This window comes from Oryzias latipes, chromosome 3 (assembly GCF_053564925.1).
Source record: "Oryzias latipes strain Hd-rR chromosome 3, Olatipes_Hd-rR_3.1".
NCBI lineage: Eukaryota > Metazoa > Chordata > Actinopteri > Beloniformes > Adrianichthyidae > Oryzias > Oryzias latipes.
In genome coordinates, this window is record NC_136239.1 from 7,924,056 (window position 1) to 7,947,641 (window position 23,586).

Below are 23,586 nucleotides of genomic sequence, written 5' to 3' on the forward strand. Positions count from 1 at the left end.
CATGCGACTTGTTCGCTGTGGCGACCCCTGATGGGAGAAGCCGAAAGTGGAAGAAGAAGAGTTGAGTCTGGAAATGCACTTGCTGCCTTTTTTAAGAAGACAAAGGCTTAAAAGAAAATAACCAGAGGAGGTTTTGTCTTTAGAACTCTTCTCGGGAAGAAGTAAAAGTGCTGTTTTTTGTTCTTGGCATTAGTTGCACTGATAACAAGCTTAGTCACATGCATCCGTATGGGTGTTGCAGTTTTTTGGGTTGTCCGGGTCTGTAGAGGGTCGTGGAGAGGAGCGGCCGGATCTTAAGGGGAGCACAGGTGTGTCTTGAAGTTCCCTTGTCCATCTCAAGGGACGTCATGAAAATGGAATGTACCATTGTCATGCATGTGGTTAGTATATTGTTAAGTAATCGTAAGGCTAATGGAAGTTAAATGCACTTACAGGTGATGCTGTCATACTGTGTCCTCATGCCACACTCGAGTCGTTAGTAAGGTGCGAGTAATGGCCTCTTGCATCTGCCCCGGTTGTTTATTTTCCCATTTGTGACTGTCAGGCTGCATGCAAGGAGCCTGCAAAGGGCGCACCCTTCTCACATGAACAGCCCTAGTGGGCTCCTTGTGCAGTCCTCAGGATTCCAGGTGTTAATAATAAACAAATAAACATTTATTTACTTCAATACTTATCATCTACTTCACTCTTATACCCTTACATGTTGAATATGTGTTTGTTATGATCCATTGCCTGCAGTATGCCCGTAGAAAAACTGTTAATTCACATTTTCGTTTTACAAGCTCACTCAGCGATCTATGATCATTATATTTTGTGTGGGCCACCTGTGTGCCACATACAGGTCCCTAAATTATTTAGACAGCCCATATCCACCCATATGAGCATCTTGACTATAAGGGTTGTGACCGAGACCACTGAGATGACTGTTGTTGTGAATTTGGGCTATACAAATAAAATTGAATTGAATTGAATAAATATCCAAAAATCATGTACAAAGCTCATTACAAAATTTCACTTTTATTGGCAGTTGTTTACAGCCACCACCCCCCCTCTTTTTGAATTGAATGGGTGAGTTTTGTGGTTTTATAGGCTGTGCATTGAAAGAACAATGGAATTGAGCAAAAGAGGATATGTGACATTTTTTCCTTTTGAGGTGAAACAAAATCTGTTACTTGTAGAGATTTACCAAAACCTGCCAAATCTGAGAGGCAATCTGCGTGTTGAAATAAATGGGTTTTTCTTGCTCTCTCTTCTTTGGGACAGGAAACTGTTTTGTCTTCTCACTGGTAAAAACAACAACCTCTGACACCACACTGTGTCGTTTTATGACTCCAACCCAGGTAGTGGTAATGAACTTGATGCGCACTGTAATTAGGACAGACACATAACTACAGCTTTTAACGTTCCGTGCATGTGGTCAGGTCACAGCTGTCACTAAATTATAAAGATCCCAGTGTTAGTGCGCTGAATTTATTGCAGATCCACGTTTTAAGATTAACATGTTTTTCAATACTTTAAGGCACACTAAAATGCCTTTTTTTTTTAAATGACAGGATACCTTATAATCAGTTGATGGTTAGTGTATTCACAGTAACATTTTTTCTAGCGGTAACAGTCTGTTTTTCACCTGTTGCAAACAAGGAAACAACGTTGGGATTGAAGGTACCTACACATCGGCTGCATGGACTCCCGTTCAAGCAGCGACTTTCAATGAATGGTCTATCCCTTGTGCTATCCTATGGGGTCCAGATGACCCGATCCTTACATTGACGTGTAATCCCTACCATGACAAAGGTGGATAAAGGTGAAGAGGATTTCATGTAATCCATAGACGCTTTTAATGCGGCTAAGACTTTTAACATGGCTAGCGCTTCTAACGCTGCTAAGGCTTTCGATGTGGCTAAGGCTTCTAATGCTTCTAACATGGCTAACGCGACTAACGCTCCTGAAGTGGCTAATGCCTCTAACGTAGCTAGAGCTTTTAACGTTCCTAACACTTCTAATGTGGCTACAGCTTTTAAAGTTGCTAACACATCCAACGTGGATAATTTTTTTAATGTGGCTAAGGCTTCTAACGCAACTAATGCTTTCATCATGGCTAACACGTTTATTAGGGCTAATGCTTCTAGCGCTGCTAAGGCTTCTGATGTTGCTAAGGCTTCTAATGTGGCTAACGCTTGTAACGTGGCTAACGCTTCTAATGTGACTAACGCCTCTAACATTACTAACGCTTTCCGGACTATAAGTCGCCCTTTTTTTCATAGTTTGGCAAGGGGTGTGACTTATACCCCGCAGCGACTTATATTAGAACTAAATTGAAATAAATATATTGTTAACCCTCCTATTATGTTCATTTGTGAGGAACAGAGATGATGTTCCTGGGTCAATTTGATGTATGAGGTATGTTAAGTGTTAAGAGTATGTTAAGAGACTCAGAGAATCAGCAGACTTTTTTACAATAAGATCTTGAAGGCTAACAACATAATATTCTATTTTCCAATGATTTCATAGATTCAGAAATGCAATAAAAATGACTACATTCTACAAATACAGGATGAAAACAGAGTATTAGTTGGGCAATGATGCTTCATGAAAGGAATGAATAAGTATGAGAAAGAATTACTGTGAAATTATGAGATAAACAGTCTGCTATGATTGTGTCATATGAGGTTGTGGAACTTATTAGTTCTTGGTCTCAGATTTTGTCAAATAAATGTCCCGTCAAAATGCGACTAATAGTCCAGTGCGACTTATCTGTGTTTTTTTCTACTTTATAATGCATTTTTGGGCTGGTGCGACTTACACTCCGGAGCGACTTATAGTCCAGAAAATACGGTACATGAAATCCTCTCAATCCTATCCACCTTTGTCATGGTAGGGATAACACGTCAATGTAAGGGTGGGGTCATCTGGACCCCACGAGATAGAACAAGGGCTAACAACTTTTCAAACTCAGTGAAGGACGTTTTTAGTATTGCGATGACATGCAAGTCTACTTGAAAAGTGTAAAAGCCCAAATATCCAGAAGCATCCAATAATAGAAAGTCTTAATTTTTTTCCAATAAAAGGCAACATTTATGGATACTTGATATTTTATGAGTCATCTGAGGCTTTCCCCCACACATTGCTAATAAATTCATTGGAAATCATTGTGCAACATCCACCAAACGGAGCTGGAAAATATGAGTAATGCTTTAATCCAAGGTAAACAACATGGCAAATGTGACATTTGTGCAAGGAAAAAGCCAGTGAGAGAATGGAAGCTGGGTGAATGCAGCTTGGAGGAGCACAATGATGTGTGTGTGTTGAGCCTTTCTCCACATATGTCGTTTTGATCTAAGCCACACCTGCTGCTAACCGCGACTTATGGAGAGGGAGGCAGGAGGAGCGTGGAGTGCAGTGTGTTTCAGGCTGAGCAGTCAGGCTGAGCAGTAGCTCAAGTGAGCGAACCGTCGCTGCGTTGCTGCTGCTTTTCCTCTCTTTTTTCCTTCACAGCTGTTCCTCCCAGGGTCTCTCCTTGATGAAGCTTTCCTCCTGAAGCAGCGTGGTGGTAGCTTGGAAGAGGAGGAACTCGTCTGCGAGCTGCAGAATCCTTTCAGTGGTTCTGACTAAACTGGAACCAAGTGGAAGCTACTACCAGGCAACTAGGGATTACAGCAAGTGTGAAGTGGAATTTTGATTGTGGATCTCTGTTTGATTTTTAAAATGACTTTCCGGATGTTGTTTTATTTTCCCTCCACAAGCTTCCTCGTGAAAGGAAAGGGCGAAATTCATTGCATGCTTAGCTCAGTTCCCTTTTGAAATCCAGCTGCTGATCATTTGGACCCATTACTTTAGTCAATTGACTGATCAGGTGGACTTTTTCCACACTTGCAAAACCCTCTGATTTATTAAAGCTGTTGAAATCGTAGTGAACATCTCTGTGACAGATTGACAAGGTGGGAGGGCGCATGTTCATTTGGCAGCTGCCAAGAAAATGCCAGCCATCCTGGTGGCCTCAAAGATGAAGTCAGGACTCCCTAAACCCAAGCCAGTGCACAGCGCCGTGCCCATTCCTCAGGCTCCCAGCCGGCCGTCAGTTCTCGCTTTGCCTCCAGCTTCCCTGAAGACCCACATCCCCTCACTGGGCCAGCACTCGACCTCACAACCCCAGAGGAGCAAGGCAGCAGAGCCGCAAACTGGCGGAAGCCCACAGGTCAGATTGTGAATGGGTGCCCGTCATCCACCTGCTGGGTTGTGTTTCACCTCTCAATTTTATGCTTTACAAAAATCCATTTTAGTAAAAAACTAAGAAGTTCCTCATTTATTATATCTGTGAAAAGTTGATTGATCTTATTCAATTTGCACACAGAATTGCAGCATCATCAAAATCACAGCCAAATCCAGCAAGTTCCTGAAAGGACTCAGAGCAGGCTGCATGTCTGCCGTTCAGGGCAGCAGCATATCAGGATTACTGTTTGGCTGTTTGTGGAATATTCACTGCTCTTAGCAACCCCACGCAGGGACTGCAACTGCAAGAGGCATCGCTCTAACACCATGTAAGGCTGTGAGGGAACGAAGCTCCTTCTGTTTGTGTGTCTGGATTAGTGAGCCAGCATGTACGCCTGCCAACCTGTCCAGTCCGTAAGCATGAATCACAGAGGTGCCATTTGCAGACTAACGTTGATCCAGCTTGGTAAAATAGAAAAAAGTGGAGGGCAGGCAGTCACTTCTGATGTGACTCCAGATAGCTGCTGGTGACATTGTTTTTTTTCAAATCATGTTTTCTCTCTAACCTACATTCCACTGTGTTTGTCTGTCCTCCTGTTCTTTTCTGCTCCACATCTCTGTGGTGGTGATGAAGCAGCGGTTTTACCCACGGCTGGGTTAACCCTTGACCTTCCCAGCCAGCAAAGTTGACCTGAATTATATGCAGATTGCAATCTGATACAAGTCAGGCCCCACATGCGAGCAGCAGTCCTTCTGAATATTTCCGGGACCTCCAAAGTCTCAGGACACTCCCCTGAGCTTGGAGCCCCATTTCCTGTGGTGCACTGATGTGCTACTTGCATCTTGTTTACTTTCATTAATTGCTATTTTTAAATGGCTCTGATTACATTTTATTAATGAACATATATTTAGTATGGATTATTTAAGTCAAATTTTACAATTTTTGTCATACTTTTCTTGTAAAATCTATCAAAAACACAGAAAGGGTTTATAAATGTTCATTTATCAAGCTGTTAGCATCACGGAAATCTTCAGAAAGAAAAGCTACATGCTAAATACCAGGACTGTAAATGTTTTTGCGAGACAAGACAACAGCAGTCATCTATATTTGAATGATCTGAGTTGTTCTATCTGGTTAAACAGGGAGATTTACGAGTTGGTGCTAATGGTTTGCTAAACCAACTCCTCTGGTGATCTTCTGAGTTTAAGCCGTAGTCATGCCTTTACGGGTGGATATGAGCTGTTTGTGGCTGGAAAATGGGCAAACCTGTACGCTGCACGCAGGTGCCCCCCATGAAATATTCAGGTGGTAGTTCGCTCAGTCAAAATGTTTTTCTATAGGCATCCTGGAGCAACGGGTCATAACGAAAACATATCCAGCACGTAAAGGTAAAGTAGGTGAGAGGCAGCTGTGTCACATGGGTTTTTCCATTTCATTTCCGCCGTGCTTTTCACGTGACAATTACCCGCTCTCTGTGGGCTTGGTGTTTGCCCAAAATAATCGATCATAGAGGAGATATTAATAATTGCGGTTTGTGTCCGGCTGGAATTATGTCACCAAGTCTTTCACATATCGGAATAGAGCTGGGAAAGGAAAGACCTGCTTCAACATTTGGCACCAAACTCTCAGTATGGTTGTTACAGGCGCTTTTGTCACATGGTGTTAGCACAGGTTGGGCGCTTGTGTCGGGTAGTGACGAGGTCATAAGGGGTTTCCTAGCATCCAGACCCACATGTGGGGGAATCAAAATCAGAATAGGAAAAAATAAAATAAAAGGAATAACATAAAGCAGAGAAATAAATCCCAGTGATTGTAAAAACTAGGTGAACCATGTCAACAAATACAATGAAAGGCGATCCTAATGCTGTTAGGAACTGACAGAGTAAGTCCGTGGTTATCTGGGGGATTAGTAAAGTCTTAGAGAAGAGTAAGTGGCTCATGCGCATCCCAAACATCCAGCTGGATGGCCCAGTTGGCTCCAAACATGCATAACATGTTGTGGACACCTGTAATGCAGAGTGAATGCATAATGCAGTGGGAGCAGCAGGAGGCAGAGGGAGAAACCCAGAGTGTTTTCATGGATGATCAGGTTGTATCTGGTAAAGAGACATGTCATGAATCTGTGACAGGCTGGAAAGCTTTGAAAAGTGCTGGAAGGAGCATGCTGTCAGTGTGGAACTGTTTTTCCTTCTCTGGTGTAATCATATTTGACTTGTCCTCATTGTCTCTCCTGACCTTTAACCTGTCATCCCCTGGCTCCTTGCTCTCTGCTGCCCTCTTGTGGTCTGTTTCCGTTGTGCAGTTGTTCCATCACCTGTTTTCCATTCATAAAAAACAAGTAACTGTGTTCATGCACATTTCTGTGTTTGTATTAAAACAGAAGTGTGTGTGTGTAGAAGAGGTGAAATGTCATTTTGTTGCTTTACAGCATTATTGTTATTTCGATTTTGTTGTGCACTGACTACAAAGCAGGCTTTAGCTTTGGCTTCCTTTTTTTACCAGTGACTGTTTATCCGTTGTTGAATACTTATTCAAGCATCAATATATCTTCACATGCTTGCTCACCTATAAGTGCAGAGCCACAGAAAACAACATGTAAAGTGTGTGATAAGCAGCTGCTATCTTGACTGGGATCTTTCAGAATAAAGGCTTAATGCACACTTCGTATAAATCTGGATTTAATTGGAATAATTGTTAAGTCATTTCCATCTTTATGCTAAATTCCAGTCATATGAAGGTGAGGACCATTGTGTTGGATGTGGCACCTGGGCGTGGGAGGCAAACATTAGCATCGTTTTATGAAGTAAAAATGTGACTTTTGTCAAATTACTGCAACAATTTGCCAAAGCTAATTTGATTTCTATCATTCCATTAAGTCCAGACCAATGAACGTTTGGGCAAGAGACCAGTATTAGACAATAAAAGAACTGGATGAAGTACCTAAAGTTTACTGCCTTAAAAATAGAAAAAATTAACTTGACTTCTAAATCTTAAAAAATGCTGTTCAAAAAAAGCATTTTCTTTTGTTGATTTGTTGAAAGGCCACAATTCCATTTTACTTCTAGTCTCTGGAAAACCAAAGCAGGTGAAAGTGAATGGAGAGGCACCAGCAGTGGTGTATTGGATTGCTAATGCCTTTTTGCCTTTCCAGGGCTTGGCAGATTGGGTGGGGGATCTCGAGTGACATAATATTGGCTTTTTTCATTACCATGACAAAAGGACCACACACACATATGTCTCTTCAAGAGGCACCGCAAGTTAAAGCCAGATTTAATGGACATTATATTGGCTCATTGTCAGGGAGATCATTGCTCAAAAGGAATAACAAGGTTTTTAACAGACTGCAGGGTTCATACAGAGTAAAAGAAACGTGTTGGGACTCGCTTTCCCAAAGATAGATAATTATGAAGAGAGTCACTTTTGGATGAACCTGGTTCTCTTTATTCCTGTCCTCCGGCAGCAACTACATTCATTACTTCCTATCAGCAAGAGGCAGGAGGAAGCCTGAGTGGCTGTCGATATCAGCACACCTGTGTGTGTCCTCTCTGAGAACACAGAGGTTGTTGCTCTGCATTTTTATCAGACCTAGCTGCTGCAGCTGCTGCAGCCGCAGGCAAAGACAGACTGCTGTCTGATGGGGAGATTGCAGCAACCCTGAAGGCTTGCAGCTTTACTGCAGGAAGAGGGCTCTACAAAAGATAAGGATCTGTGCGGGGTGTCCCTCTGATGGCAGAAGATTTATCCAAAAATGACCTTTCCAAAGTCACATGTGTGAGGGTAATTTGATGTCCTATGTGAGAGTTCAGATCTGACTTTTTCTTTTTAGTAAGTGCATTGAAAACACCTCCATGCTAGTTTTAATGAATTATAGACTCAATCCAATTTAAAAATCTTCCCAGTGGTCTTTGAATTATGATTATGCTGTTTTTGGCCAAAAATAGTATTTTTTTTGGACATAGTTTCTGCAGAGTGAAAGGATTTCCTCAGAAATTTCCCATCAGGTTATGGGTTGGATCGTTGGCACGGAGCAACCCTGCCCCCATATTTACCACACTGCTGAGAGCTCTCGGCTTATACTTTCCTGACACCCCCAACCTAACATTACTGGTGCAACAAAAAAATGACCAACAATATTATAAATATATTATAATAATAATGGATTGGATTTATCTGCGCTTTTCAAGACACCCAAAGCGCTTACATTGTGTCCATTATTCATTCACTCCTCATTCATACTTGGTGATGGTAAGCTACGGTTGTAGCCACAAGCTCCCCTGGGGCAGACTGACAGAGGCGTGGCTGCCATTTCGGCCTATGGCCCCTCTGACCATCACCGGGATCATTCATGCGCATTCACACACCAGTGGAGCCACACTGGAGGCAAGGAGGGTGAAGTGTCTTGCCCAAGGACACAACGACATTTTTTGGCTGGTGGGAGCGGGGGATCGAACCGCCAACCCTTTGATCATTGGACGACCCGCTCAACCACCTGAGCCACTGTCGCCCCATAATACATGGATCTAGTCGTCTACAAGTGGATGGATCAGAATGAAGTGGAGTTGGGAGCCTGTGGCCCGCCCAGCATGTATGGAAGCGATTCTGTAGCATAATTACAAATAAAAGTCAAAACCAGAAATGCTTTTTCATTTTCAAAATGAAGCTGCGTCAAAGGACTCAAAATTAAAATGAAAAAGCAATATTTAAAAATGCTTTTTCATTTCTACTTAAAAACCACTTATTCTGCGTCATAATTAAAATGAAAATGCAAAGAGGGAATTGTATTTTCATTTTAACATCCATTCTGCAAACATTGTCGCATTATTCAATGCGAATAAGCATTACCAGCGGGGAGGCAGGGCGATGACGTCACTGCTATCTCGGTGTGTCCGGCTGCTAACAGACAGACATGCTAGGAGCAATGTAGCTTTGTGTTAGCGGCAGAGAAGAGGGCTTTGTGATGGTTGTGAACTTCTGATGATTTTACACAGCTTCTCTGGACTACGTAGCGGTTCATCAAAAAATGCAGTTACATTTTGAAAATGAAAAAGCATTTCTGGTTTTGACTTTTTTTTTTTAATTATGCTACAGAATCGCTTCCATAAGCATCTCCCTTATGTCGCAAATGAGCTGTTTCTCAAATGTAATCGTTTTTATCAGCTCCTCATTCACAACAACTTGGATAAAGAAATACTCAAAAATTCAATTTTAATACATGTCCATCATCAGACAAATGCCACATGTTAAAAGGGTAACATCGAGACGACTGTTGTTGTGAATTTGGGCTATACAAATAAAATTGAATTGAATTGAATTGAACATATTGCTAAAATAATTGTTAAATGCCAAATTGAATGACTCGTAGTCAAATTAGCTAAATAAGATAACATAATCCAAATACAATTATTAAATGCTAAATTAGCATGAAAACCCGGCAAGCAGGGCCAAGTGGGCCACATGTGATTTTTAAGTGGGCAGAAAATGTGGGTCCCACCTGGGTTTACCCACAGTTTCTCGCTACGCTGTCCACCAGGCGGCTGACTAGTGTAGGGAGCTAGCCCACTCAGTGCCCACTTAGGCCAATGTGGGCAAACACAGAAACTGTGGACAAATCCATTTGGGGGACACATTTTATGCCCTCTTTTAAACCACATGGGGCCCACTTGGCCTTGCTGGATAGGAACATGGTAGAAATTAGCCAAAACAGCTAGCATATTGCTAAAAAAAAAGCAGTTTTGGTCAAATTGGCTTGAAAAACTAAAAAGCATTAAAAGTAAGCAAATTAAGTTTGTGACCCAAACTTGTGACCCACCCTATGTATTTCCTATGTAACAAAAATATTATATTTTTCAAATGGCATTTCTGCATCTGCTCCTGATTAAAAAATAATTAGAGAAAAAACGTCAGGAATGCAATTTCCTCCATCATCAGAAAATGCCAAGGAAAATGTTCAAAACACCACAAACCCAATTTTAATCAGAGTGGGTCTTAAATATCTTTATTGCCAGTACTTCAAAATGCAGATCAAATACTGAAAGGCGCATGTCTGTTGGTCTAAACATGAATTTTCATATAGAATTGAACCTTTTTACATGAAATCGGTACAGAGAATACACCTTCCTGCTTCAAATATTCAAATGTGTTCTCTTGAGGACATATTGAAATCATGGGGCAGTTGGCTCCAGTAATGACCTCATCTCTTTCTAATGCACCTCCATCAGGTTCCACTTCCTGCGCTGTCGTCCCCTCTTCTTCCTGTGTGAGGTCATGGCTAAGGACATAACCATATTAATTAGGACCGGGCATCTGCTTCTTCTTTGTTTTCATTGATTTTTGTCCAAAGTGCACTCCTCACTTCAGTCCCTCTATTCCTCTTTCAGTGTGCTTGTTGTCACATACAACCTATTTATGTGCAAAAAAGATTGCATTATGAGTGGTGCCCCTCTGGGATCAGGCCTACAGAGCTAACACATTCAGAGTTTCTCTAGAAGAAAGAGTCAAAGGGGGAGGGACAATATAGAACCCTGTAGGTCGAGGTCAGGAAAGCTGCGGTCACCCTCCCCTAGAGGATTGTGTCCAAGGTTAGGCAGCTACTGGTTGGGTAACCGTTTCATCAAAGGAGGCCCACAAATTGATGTCAGTTTGTCAGAAAAATCAGAATTGAAGAGATGTAAGTTTCAGCCATCAAGTTATTAAAGTTTATTCTCTGATCAAAAAATGTTTTCTTTGCCTTCAAGTTGCTCCCTTTAGGGGTCACCACAGAGAATCATCTGCCCATATTTACCCCTCTCCTCTCCATCCTCTTTGTTCACACCATGCACCCTCATGTCCTTCGTCTCTACATCCATGAACCTCCTCTTTGGTCTTCCTCTAGACCTCTTTTCTGGTAGTTCCAACCTCAGCATCCTTTATCAAAATCATCAATCATCCTCCTCTTACGTGTCCAAACATCTCCATCTGCTTCCCAAAATTTATCTCCAGAACATCTACCATGACCTGATCCTCTGATGGATTCATTCCTGGTCCATCTTGGTCTCTACTACCAACATCTTTATCTCTACTACCTCCAGCTCTGCCTTCTGTCTCTGCATCAGAGTCTTCAAACTACCACAACATGGCTGCTCTCACCCCGGTCTTTGACACCTTTCCTTTCATTTTTGATGACATTCTATAGTCACACGTGACACCTAAAAGCTTCCACCACTCATTCTAACCAGCTTCCATGCCTCTTCACCTTTTTCCTACACTCTTTGCTCTAGACTTATGACCCTATATACTTCTGGACCTATGCTCCCTGTAATTGTTCCACTGATTTATACACAGATACTATCTTTTGCTGTGACTGACCTTCATTTATTTCCCATCCAGAGCAAACCTTCACCCTCTAGATGTTCCTCCATCTGCTTCCTCTTCTCATTACCAATCACAGTGTCATCTGCAAACATCATGATCCACAGGGATTCCTGACTAACCTCATCTGTCAATCTGTCCATCACCACAGGAAAATAGCGTATCTATCTCCTCTTTTAACAGAAAACTAGAAATCTTTATTTTCTACTTCCTTCTTTGAAAACGTCATCTTTTCTTCTGCTGTAGAGCCACTAAAACTTTTTTCCTCTTTTTATAAAATTTTCTATGGCTTGTTGGTCTGCTGTGCCCTGTGTCACTCTTCATCACTCTGTTCATGTCATAGCAAATAACAAATATGTTCCATTGGTTATGTAGTACAAATAGGAACAACAAGCACATGATTTGGTGTTGGAAGAACAAGTTCTTATAATGAGAAATGTTCCTCATCCTGAAAACAAAGTTTTTCCGAGAGTTTAAGAACAACTCTTACAATGAAAATATTTCTGGTTATTAATGACAACAGGCTCTATGAGGATATTTACAATGAAGGAGCTGAGTTAACACGTGTTCTCAAGTTCATATACAATTACCTAAACAGTACCTAAGAATATGTAGCATAACTTGAAACCCCAAGTATGAAAGCTGCATTGAATGTCGTCTGTGAAATGTTGTTGCCTAAAACGGTGATGGAATCTGCTTTATGCTAAGTCTAAGTTTTAAAACAGTTAGAATAATTGATGACAGTGCAGTATTAGCAAACAAAAACTGGTAAAATGTCTAAATTAGCCTAAACAGCTTGCGTATTCCTAAAACATTAGTCAAACATCAAATTGGCCAAAAAAAACGAAAAAATCCAAATGAGCTAAATGAGCAAGCATAATTGAAATAGTTAGACACGCTCCAATTAAAATTGTGTTTTTGGTGTTTTAACATGTTTTTGTGGCATTGCTCTCACAATGGGGGACATTTATAAAGAAAATTAAGATTAAAATTGAGTTTCTGAATATTTCTTTCACCAAATCATTGTAAACCGGCAGCAGATGATAAAACACCGTTTGAAAAAGCTTGTAGCAGTGACGTAGGTGGCTAAGGTGCTACATATTGGCAGGCCACAAGCTCCCTGCTCTCCTCCATTCTGATGCATCCCTGTGTACACAAATACATCCATGTATGTCTTTGTTTACCTCGTCCAAGATGGCATCTGGCTTAAAACTGTGTTGGTGGGTAGCTTTGATATTGCACGTCATTTTTGTTGTACTGGGATTTGTGAGGGGTTTTAAGCTAGCAGGAGAGCATGTACTGATGGATAATAGGAAGTGAAGAAGGGCTTACTTCACACACAGTCTGCCCTAAATTCAGAGGCTTATTTCTAATAAACTCCTGTCACTCTGGAGAAGCTTTGTCCTGGAAAACAACACAGGTTTGTGCATGGCCCTGCAAAAGACTAGCGACCTGTCCAGGATGTCCCCTGCCTTCGCCCTCAAGTGGCCGGGATAGGGTGCAGCAGCCCCATCACACCTGAAAGGGACAAAACGGCTTAGAAGATGAATGGATGAGTAATTAAAAACTCTATGGTTTTGAAATAAGTCAAAAGGTGATTGGAGTGGGAATTTAAATGCCAAATTAGCATAACAAACTAAAAACATATCTACAATGGCAAAAAATATTAAAAAAGAAGAATTATAATAAAATTGTTAAATGCCAAATTAGCTACCAAAAAATGCAATAGGCGCCAGATTAGCTAAATAAAATAGCATAATGCAAATATGATGGTTAAATGCTAAATTAGCAAAAAAAAAAAAAAAAAAAGAAAAGGAAAGGAAGAATGTCCTAATTAGCCAAAACAGCAAGTAAATTCCTGAAATGAAAAAGTTTAATGCCTAAGTTTAATGAACTTAGCCTAAAAAAAAAAAGAATTAGTAAAACAACTAGCACGATCGTAGTACAAATAAAAAATCCAAATTAGCATAGAAAACTGGAAGATTGTTTAAGTTAGCTAAAACACCAAGCATATTGCTAATATTATAGCTAAACTCCAAATTAGCTTCAAAAAAGCTCAGTAGATGAAAAATTTGCTCAAAAGCTATCATGATGCAAAGAAAAAAGGTTAATTTAATTTAGTTAAATAAACTCCTCCCAAATCCCAAGAAGGCAGCCCGACTCTCCCCTTTCATCATATTATCCCAAGAATAAAAATTGACTACTGCTGCTTATCTTGCTAAGAAGCCAAATTCTAGCAAATATTAATGCCATTTAAATCAATTCAAGATCATTTTTGGTAGTTTATTAACTTGTAAGTTAGAAGATTGATCTCTGTTGTGCTGTGGAATTGACAACAGAGACACATCTGACTATTATCTGATAATAATGTCAGAAATTGCAGCTTTATCTGGTTTATGGACCCAACAGTTCCGTTTGTTTCTTAATGCGCTCTTGTTCAGCCTGCTGGAAGTGATCAAGCATCCCTCGGCTGTGGGAACTCTCTGTAAACCTTGGGCCTTTCCCAAAGTTGAAATTCGGCTTGTAATTTGTGGTCAGCAGTGGGGAGCGTGTGCAGGGGGTTAGAGCATGCTCAAACGCAGGGCATCCTGCACTGTGGACTCTCAAGCACACTCTCATTCATATATGCATGCTGAGACTATAACTCCAATAGTTAATACAATATGCACATCCATACTCAGCTGCAGCAATTTGTGAAGGCTTCTCCTCAAACGGCATCTAAGGAAAATAACTGTTTTTAGAATAATTTTTAAACTGATAGCTTGCCATAAAGAAAGAAAATGTGAAAGCAGTTAAAATGTTTTGGTCTTTTCAGCTTTTCTTTGGTTGGTTTACATAAACTGGTATCAGGTCTTAGTCAGGCTGTTGGGGGAGGGGTTAAAAAAAGGTTTGGAGGTCTGTCCTTTTCTCTTTTTTGTCTCCTCCCCATATGATCAATGGTCCATTCAAAAGCAATAGCACAATGTGTTGCTGTGGGCAAGGGAGGAGAGCGTATCCACTCCTCCTCCTCCTCCCCCTCCCGGCACATTTAGTTTGGCTGCCTCTCAGAGCGACAGCAGAGGCTGTCGAGCTCCTCCTGCCTTTCACCTCCAGCGTTTATTTTTCCCTTCTCCCCATCCCAGAGCGTGGAAAGGGAAAGGTTGGAGGCACAGAGCCCTTTCCCTCCTGCCCAAGGCAACCAAAGATCTTCAACAACTCAAGTCTGCAGCATTTCTACCATCCTTCTGGAACTTTATGACCCTCTCATTAAGACTGCAATCAAACCTGCAGCACATCCTGGGATGATCTCACTTCACGGATAGATAGCGGACCTCAGTTGGCCCCCATGAGTCATGTGAGGGCCCGGCGGGGCCACTGACAGTCCTCCTAAATGTGTGGAAGGTGTGTCTGGCGAAAGACGCTGCAGGAACTACATGAGCTTCATGTTGTGTCATTGGGAGCAGAATAATTTCACCATGAAACTGGTAGGTGGAACACTTCCAGGTCGGTAATGAGGTCAAGCACCAGGTGGCATAAAGCTGTATGTTTCTGCAGTTTGTTTCTTTGTTTAAACATGTGTAGCATACTGTAAAACCTCTTTTTGGTCATACGTTTTCACACCTCTTCTCTGTACTTCCCCTCTAGAAACTGCAACTGGAGAACTCCCTGAGATTTTCCTGTTTTCATTGTGCACCGTATCAGTAAATCTGTTTGTCTCACCAGCTTTAGCAGGTGTTGGATTGCAAGTGAACAGTTAGTATCAGAGGAAACTGTTTTGGGCAATAATCCTCACCTAGTTTTGGCTTTACTTATTTGTCTGTATTTACGTGGAGTCAAGCACCTTAAGGACCTACACTAGTGTTCTGTAGTACAGAAGTGTCTTTGTTTGTTTGTCTCTATTTTATTTACAAAAGGGTCCCTCTCTTAGTGTGCTTTATCACCTTTTTCAAGCTGCACACGTAATAAATATTCAACAGGGCCTAGGCCCCTGAGATAAAATGCATAGCTGGTAGGGTCACATAGGGTCTCATAGGTCAGTTGGTCCCAAAAAAAAATGGAGTAAAGCTTATGCTTATGATAGAGGTAGCCGATTCAATGAAACACGTTTTTTCAGCCGATACCTTCTTGAGTTTACCATGATACCGAGGGGAGGCCTTTCTCCCGATTTTCCTTTCTTTCAGGAGCAGTCTTTTTCTTGCACAGAGAAAAAGAGGACATGGAAGCAGAGAAGGTTATTGACAGAGTGTAGAGCTGATAAGATGGCTGGTCTAATTACAAACTGCCAAAGTCCATACAGCACAACTAACCAGCCGCCTGCTGGGTCAACATGATTATATGTGTTTGGGTGGCAAGATGAGAGTGAGATTGGTACAAAAAAAACGCATATGGACATGTTGATGTTTATTGTTTATGTGTTTATGTTTTTATGTTATTTAAATCTTTTTCTTTGATATTTTTGCCTGGTTAAGTGTTGGATTGTTTTAGTGGTTTTGTCAGTGAATTTAGGATGCCTTGTAGCTTAATTACATTTTAAAATCCTGAGAATGCGTGTAAATGTTAAGAAACTAGAGTTATCTATTGGCACTCACCTTTGCTTTCACATCAAAGATTTCAATCGTGGACTACTATTCTTAAAATAGTACAAAACAATCATACAAAAAGCTGTTTATGCTTTTGTGCATTTTTATTTTCTCAGCAGTGTAATGCTAGAACCTCTCTAAAAGTTCTATAAATACCATTTATATGTATAATTCTAATCATCGAAATCCTTTTTGTCCTCAAAATTGGTGGATTTTGCTCATTTCCCGAACAGTGTAGGCTGCCAGGTGAGGCAGCACAGGACTCTGTCTCATGTAAGATACTGCAGTCCCATGTAAACTGGGTAGAGAATGTGCCTTTTAGCTTACTTAACACATGCTTATGATAAAATACTTTATTTAAAAAAAACTCATATATTAAAGAAAAAATAAATGTCCTTACTTTCCATTTAATAGCTGATGTCTTTCATGTTTGTCTATTGTTCATTTCAGTGTTCAGATCTGTCATTAAGCCGCAGTGTAAAGACAGAAAGTGAGGCAGGCAGTAGCTCTGCCTCATCAAAGAGGGCACTCTTGAGTTCGTGTTTGTTCTTCGCATGTCGCTAATAAAGTTTTAGAGTCCATTATTTTTTGCTCTGCTCTGACTAGGGGTGATCTGAGTATCGATAGTATTGCTACCAAGGTGAAGTATCGATACTAGTGTGATAAGATTGAAACTTTCGTTTCAGTTTTTCTTTAATATGTACAATAAGGAGCTTGAATTTGCTCAAGGAGTTCATGTGAGCGTGGTGTCTGTCTGCAGTGTTTCTAGATCGGGCTACAAACGCCCAATTTGAACAAAAAACAGCCCAGTTTGAGCTGAAAACTGCCCAATGTGACAACACTGTCTGTTTGTGTAAACAATAATTATATGGTTTCGGATCAATACCTAAATTCCCAGTATCGCCCTACTTCTGACTGACTGCAAAAATGGTGGATGCAATATCATTAACAACATCTCAGAGTTGGACTTTAATCAAAGTGTGCAGTAATACATATATGGATGATCAATACTTTGACTTCTATAACTTAAAGAAGATAAGGAAGATGTTCACGCTAAAGTCACAGAGATGTCTGCCCTGAAGGGAAGGCTTTATTTACAAGTAAAGGTTAGAACATTGACTGTACAATATACCTGGACGAATCGCGTGTGACGTCACCCATAGAAAATGAGACTTGCTTCCGGATCATACCAAATAAAATCAGCTCTTTCGCCATTTTACCGAGATATGTCCGTCACCAGTCCGTCATTGAACCGGATGCCCTCAATAAGCCATATATGGTCCGTCTACATTTCTATGGCAACCACTCTCTCCAATCAGGAGTGAGCACGTTAGAAGGCCACACCCCTTCCACTGAAAGCGGGCTCGGGAGAACTTGTCAATTAAAGGTTTTGAAACCTTCAACGCGATGCCACCAACTTTAATCCAGGCCTCTGATTGGTCAGTTTGTAACTTGATAAACTTGAACTACAAAGAAACAAGCCATAAAGATGATGCAGAGCAAGAATGGTGATTCTGACCAATGGAATGAGTAATAGCTGTTTATCTCTTTAAAAAGTGGATGGGATTTTGGCTTTTTGGGGCCAGCGGGTACTTCCATTTTGGAACGCGAGGGGGGAGGGGTCAATCACTCCAATTTCATACACAGTTAATGTGTGAGAGTGTGCATCCTCTGCTGTGTCCATGTTACAGTCTGTCTGTATCGCTCTCCTAGGTGTTTTTTGGGAACCATACTGAACAGCTACACATTTGCATTCTTCATTGGACCTGCTATGTTTATGAAAAGATGCTGATATGAGATATTAAACACAACCAGTAGTTGGTTGATATGTTTGCAAATCTGACTCCGAAAGAGTCAGTGCTTCGTCAGCAACAAGCCTAATGTCTTGGGTTCTATGCGAGACATTTGTAAATATCTTCTCATGACTTTTGATGAGGGGAAAAAAAGAGTAACTCTGTTGAGGCACTGAAAGAGCAGGGTAAATCTGTGAAATTTAGACCAGACAGAGAATTGACTCTAGCTGGCAGCTTGCAGCTGAAACTGTCCTTCTTACTCTTGATGTTCTGTTATATGAGAGTTGTTGTTCATGTCCCTTCGGGAGTCACCACAGCGAATCAGTTTTCACTGAGATTTTTATGCTGGATGTTCTCCCTGACACAACCCGGTATTTTATCTGAGCTGGAGACCGGCACAGGAAGACCCAGACTTGGGCCCCCTTGTGGCCACATAGTTAGAGAGTAGTGCGAAGGCTCTTGGCAAGGACCCACACTTTAACCTTTAAAAGCCTATTAACTTGTTTTTACTATCTATCCATCTGTTGAAATGATATTTTGTGCATATTATGTCTTTGTTATACACTAACAGTAACTTTGGCCAGTGCTGCCAAAAAGAGTACAAACAAAAACACAAAGACTTGCTCTGAGTTTCCTTTACTAAAGGCTGTAGCCTCTTGAGAGGCCTGCATGAAAACCCTGGGAAAATGATAGTGGATGGTTGATGATGTGGGCCAGGAGCTGTCTACGGCAAACAAGTGGCCCTAGTTTTGATTCAGGGCCAGAGAATTAACCAGATAACTTTATTAAATAATGCATTCAGATCATTTAAATTAGCTCCCACTTTTATCTAATGTACCCACCTCTCTGACATTTGCCCACACGTATGCTTACAAACAGAGCTGTAAATTGTGTCAACTAGAAGCACACTGATATAAATGCCAAAATATGCATGTACTGTAAACCTAAATTGAAAAAGAAAAAACAAAAACATGTGCAGGTCACTGTAATTTAACTTCTTCTTAACATACTTTGGAGTTCGGTATGACATTCACTAAAGATACTAACACCACATAGGCCCAATAGGGCCAGCGCATAATCCTGCTTGCTATAGTCCAATAACCTGTTCTGACATTGAGGCGCTGATATGCATGTGCCAGTGTGAAGTGGCTGACTTTGAAAAGACAGTGATTTTTTTACCAAACACATCAGACCACCCACATTTGGATGTGTGTCTGCTGTAAAGTGCAGAAACAAATCTACAGCAAGTACTTTAAAATGTATTTTAATAATAGCAATTTCTTGTTTTAATTAAAAACCAAATCTCAATTTTAATGAATCAGTCATTTGAACATGTCAGATGTGAGCTTTGTGGTGTTTTTTAATGATTTAACAATATGTTTTTTTTAAGAAGGTTGATGTTGATTTGGGATGTTCTTTTTCTCCCCCCTAAGTTTTCTAAAAGGGAGGGCTTTTTTTGTTGAAATGACAACAAACACACCCTAACTCTACACTATAAGAGCTTGGAATGTGTCACCTGAAACTTCCCATTGCTGTTTAAAGTATAAGGTTGGGTTTATACAATTATTTTGATCTTGCGTGGTACATAATCTGTGATATGTAAACAAGTAAAAAAAAGTAAAAGTTAAATTGTTGTTTTTATCTAAATTTAATTTGCTACTAAAAATAAATGTGGCTGACAAATCAATAATACATTGTCAAAAAAGTGGAAACAGAATTGGTGATCAAAAAGAAACACTAAGACACTAAAATCCACTACAGCACAGGAATGTTACAGTATGTGTTATGATTAAAAAAAACTCTTAATTTGAAAAGTTGATCTCTTGATTTAAATCTGACATGTTGGCTTGGTCCATAACTAACATCCAAAACCACTTTCTCTCTGAAGATAGCTTATCACTAAATCTATACTCCAAAAAGATCGACCATGCAAATGAAGACAAATACTCCTACAAGATCCAGAGACGCTACTACTATTTAGGAGATGATCTCTGGTTTTATTTTTCTACTTAGCAAAGCAGAAAAATAAAATATTTTGGCGTTCAAAGTGTTGCATCCTAATTCACTAGACAAAGTTGAAAACATGATGGTTTTTGAAGAATCAATTCAATTCAATTCAATTCAATTTTATTTGTTAGCCCAAAATCACAACAACAGTCGTCTCGATGGGCTTCGAAGTGAAACATGAACTCAAAAGGATCATGAATACAAAGAGTTCAATAGGAAAATACTAAAATGAACTAACAAACTGACTAAGCTATACAGGCATCCCTGCCCTTAGACCCCTCTCTCGCGGTAAGGAAAAACTCCCAAAAAAAAACGGATTCCGGAAAAAACGAAACCTCAGGGGTGCCCACATGAAGGAGGGATCCTCCCCCAGGACGGACAGGCGATTTACCAGAACTCTTAGAGAAGAATTAACTTATCTAAATCTACAACATATTTAAAGTCCAGTCAAGTACTGCTGCCACAGTTTAATGTGACAATTAAAGGCTGTAAAACTCTTCACTACAAACTACTCTTTTCTCAGACAGACATGAACATTTGCACATCTTTCTCTCTTGTTTAAATTCTCAAAGTTCAAACCTTCCTAGAAAATAAGTGCAGGAAACCAAAGATCTGATGGCTATTAGAGATGAAGGAAGATGATCTGTAGGAGACACGGCACAGACATTGATTGACAAAGGCCAACAGCCAATCTGAAAGCAAAACATAGCGTTTTAAAAAAATAAACACAAACAAAAAGTATGCAAAATTACACATATATCTGCGAAAACAGAGGATATAGTGAGGGGACACTACTTCTGTGGTGCTTTTCTACAGTGCTTTAAGGCCCAAAGCACTTTACAGTCACAGTTCCATTAAGCCACATTCACACTCCATTGACTGTACTAATCTGTAACCACCAGGAGCAATGTGGGGTTCAGTGTCTTGCTCAAGGACACTTTAACAGATGGTGGAACCAAACCTGCAATCTTCCGATCAGAAGTGGACAACTCTACAGCCGTATCCGAATTCTGCCCCTACCTCTTTGACCTCTGCCTACCCCTACATTTAGCCCTCCAAGTGGGCAGTTATGTAAAAATAATGTCTTCTTATTCGGACGTCACTCCAACTCGATGACATCATCAACAGTTGCCAATCATCCACGTTAGCGTGGAGCTGCCAGCGCTCATAAAATCCATAACATCAGTTTTATAACTTTAAAAAGGTCATACTAAAACAAAAAGTCATTACTTACATTTAAATGTAAACTTCTGTGCTTCAGAGCACACCCACGTGAAGTAATGGGTTTCTCCTGCACAGCATTACCCTTGTGAATCACCCCAGAGGGTGCAGAGCACTCCGCCACGAGGGTTTCCCCTTCAAACACCCCTATCCCTCCAAATGCCCCTACAGTTGGAGGGGTAGGGAGAAGCCGGAGGGGTAGGGGAAGAATTCGGATGGGCCTACCTCTGCACCACGGCCACTCAGACATCTAGAAGGGATTTCCTGACACAAAGCAGCTGGCAAACAGAACACACACAGCAGTGTGGACACTAGTCTGAATGGATTTGTCTGCTTTTTTCGACCTTTCACTCCATTTTTTTGCCGTGTTAGATTTGTACTTTCTTCTTTGACATGTGTGATAACTGTTGGTCTCTGCACAGTAGCAGAAGGAGGAACTGAATCAGGGGTCGACACTGACACCCTGAAAAGAAGGGGGGTGGAGGAGGGAGGGGGGGTAAGACAGTTGTTGGATGTCTGTGTCTTCAAAGAGCAGACTGAAAGAGGGAGGGATAAGAGAGAAGTGCATGGAAAGAGGAATAAAGCATGTCATGTTCGTACAAGCAACAGCCCGTGGAAGCCGTTTCAGGGATGTGACGGGGAAGAGTCCGTCAGAAAGCTCAGTCAGTGGCAGTCTCTCACCTGATGGTCTAGGTTTGCTCACATCTGATGGTCGTTTTTCTCAAGGCCGCGCATGGACGGGCATGGTGGCCTTACGGTGTCAGCCAGGAGCTACAGCCGCTTCTCCTGTCAAAACTTCAAAGCGGTAAGACGCCAAACAGGAAGAAATCAGCTTGGAAACCTTTCCAAGTTTGTCTGTTCTCATTTCTCATCATTGCCTTTAATGCACCTGTGAAAGATCAAGTAGCAGTTAGGAAAACACCTAAAACCGAGCAAACGCATATACTGAGGGGAGCCGAGAAAGAGATTTAAGAGGAAAGGTCAGCTTGAAATAGACGTGTCAGGAGGTGAAGCAGATCTCCGCCAGCAGCAAGGCTTTATTACAGAAGCCCCTAAGAGGCGCAGGAATTCAGTGCATGACTGGAAGGTGGCTGTTTGGACTCAGTAATTCCTTTAAAACCCCTGCATGGACTAAACACTGGAAGGACTAGACTTTGTCTTTGATGTTTAAAGGTAGAAAAAAAAGAGTCTTTTATCAAAACTCTTCTTTTTTCAACTCTGAACAGAGTCATTAAAGATCTCCCTCCTACAAAATAAAAGCCCTTTGTGAAAGACAGCGCTCTATAAGAGCTCTGGTCCCTTTGTGTTCTGTTTTTAGAAGATTAGTCCAGCATAGTGTGCCTTTCAGGCTGCCGACTGAACCGTAAAAGTAATAAGCCTAATAGTCCTTAAATAATTATCATAACGGCTGTATAATACTTACTGCACCATTAAAGTAGGTCTGTGATGGACAGACCAAAGGTTTAACCTGATGTGAATGTGTGAACCTTTTCCTTTTCCTTCGTTACTTTAATACTGGAAGTTTAAAGGAGACTTGTAATTTAGAAAAAACAACCTTGCATGAAAACAACCTTGCATGAAAACAGAGGTTTGGGCATCTCTGGTACTGTACTAAAGTGGTTTTATTCCTATCTCACAGATCGAAGTTTTTACGTAGGTATGGATACTTGCTCCTCAAGGGTCTTCGACATCAACTGTGGGGTCCCCCAAGGTTCAATTTTAGGCCCACTACTTTTTAATCTATATATGCTGCCACTGGGGGACATCATCAGGAGGCATGGCGTTTGTTTCCACAGCTACGCTGATGACACTCAACTCTACATCGCTGTGTCTCCTGATGATGAAGAGTCGGTCAACACACTCTTAAAATGGATTTTAGACATTGAGTCATGGATGGCAGAGAACGTCCTACAGCTAAACCAGGACAAAACAGAGGTTTTAGTGATCGGTTCTGAAGACAAGAGAGAGGTAGTTTTATCTAAACTAAAGAATTACAAAACTTCTCTGTGTGTGAGAAACCTGGGTGTCATTTTTGACTCTGAGTTGAATTTTATCCCACAAATTAAAAACATCACAAAAACAGGATTTTATCATCTAAAATATATATCCAGAGTCCGCCCATTTCTCTCTCTTGCCAGTACAGAGGTGCTAATGCATGCTTTTATTACCAGCAGATTGGATTATTGTAATGCCCTGCTCTCTGGTCTTCCCAGAACAAGAATAGCAAATCTTCAACTGCTGCAAAATTCAGCAGCACGCGTGTTGACGAGGACCAGGGGGCGGGAACACATTACACCAGTTTTAAGATCGCTGCATTGGCTCCCTGTGCAATTCAGGATTGATTTTAAAGTTCTTTTATTGGTTTACAAATGTTTTTATGGTCTCGGGCCTTCATATTTATCTGACATGATTTTAAAGTATGAGCCCTCGCGGACCCTGAGGTCCTCTG

General features: G+C 40.9%; 1 protein-coding gene across 4 annotated transcripts in view; it reads left to right on the forward strand.

Annotated features, from left to right (window-relative positions):
* Window positions 1-3,418: 3,418 nt before the first annotated feature.
* Window positions 3,419-23,586, forward strand: part of nav2a (neuron navigator 2a) — a 124,669-nt gene continuing 104,501 nt past the window's right edge. For 3 of the 4 annotated variants that reach the window (XM_023952282.2, XM_078944990.1, XM_078944991.1), the window contains exon 1: window positions 3,687-4,195. In XM_023952282.2, coding sequence (XP_023808050.1) covers window positions 3,977-4,195 — 219 coding nt within the window. In that variant the 5' untranslated portion in view covers window positions 3,687-3,976. Of the gene's footprint in view, window positions 4,196-23,586 lie in introns of all 4 variants that reach the window. The other variant, XM_078944989.1, reaches the window with a different exon arrangement.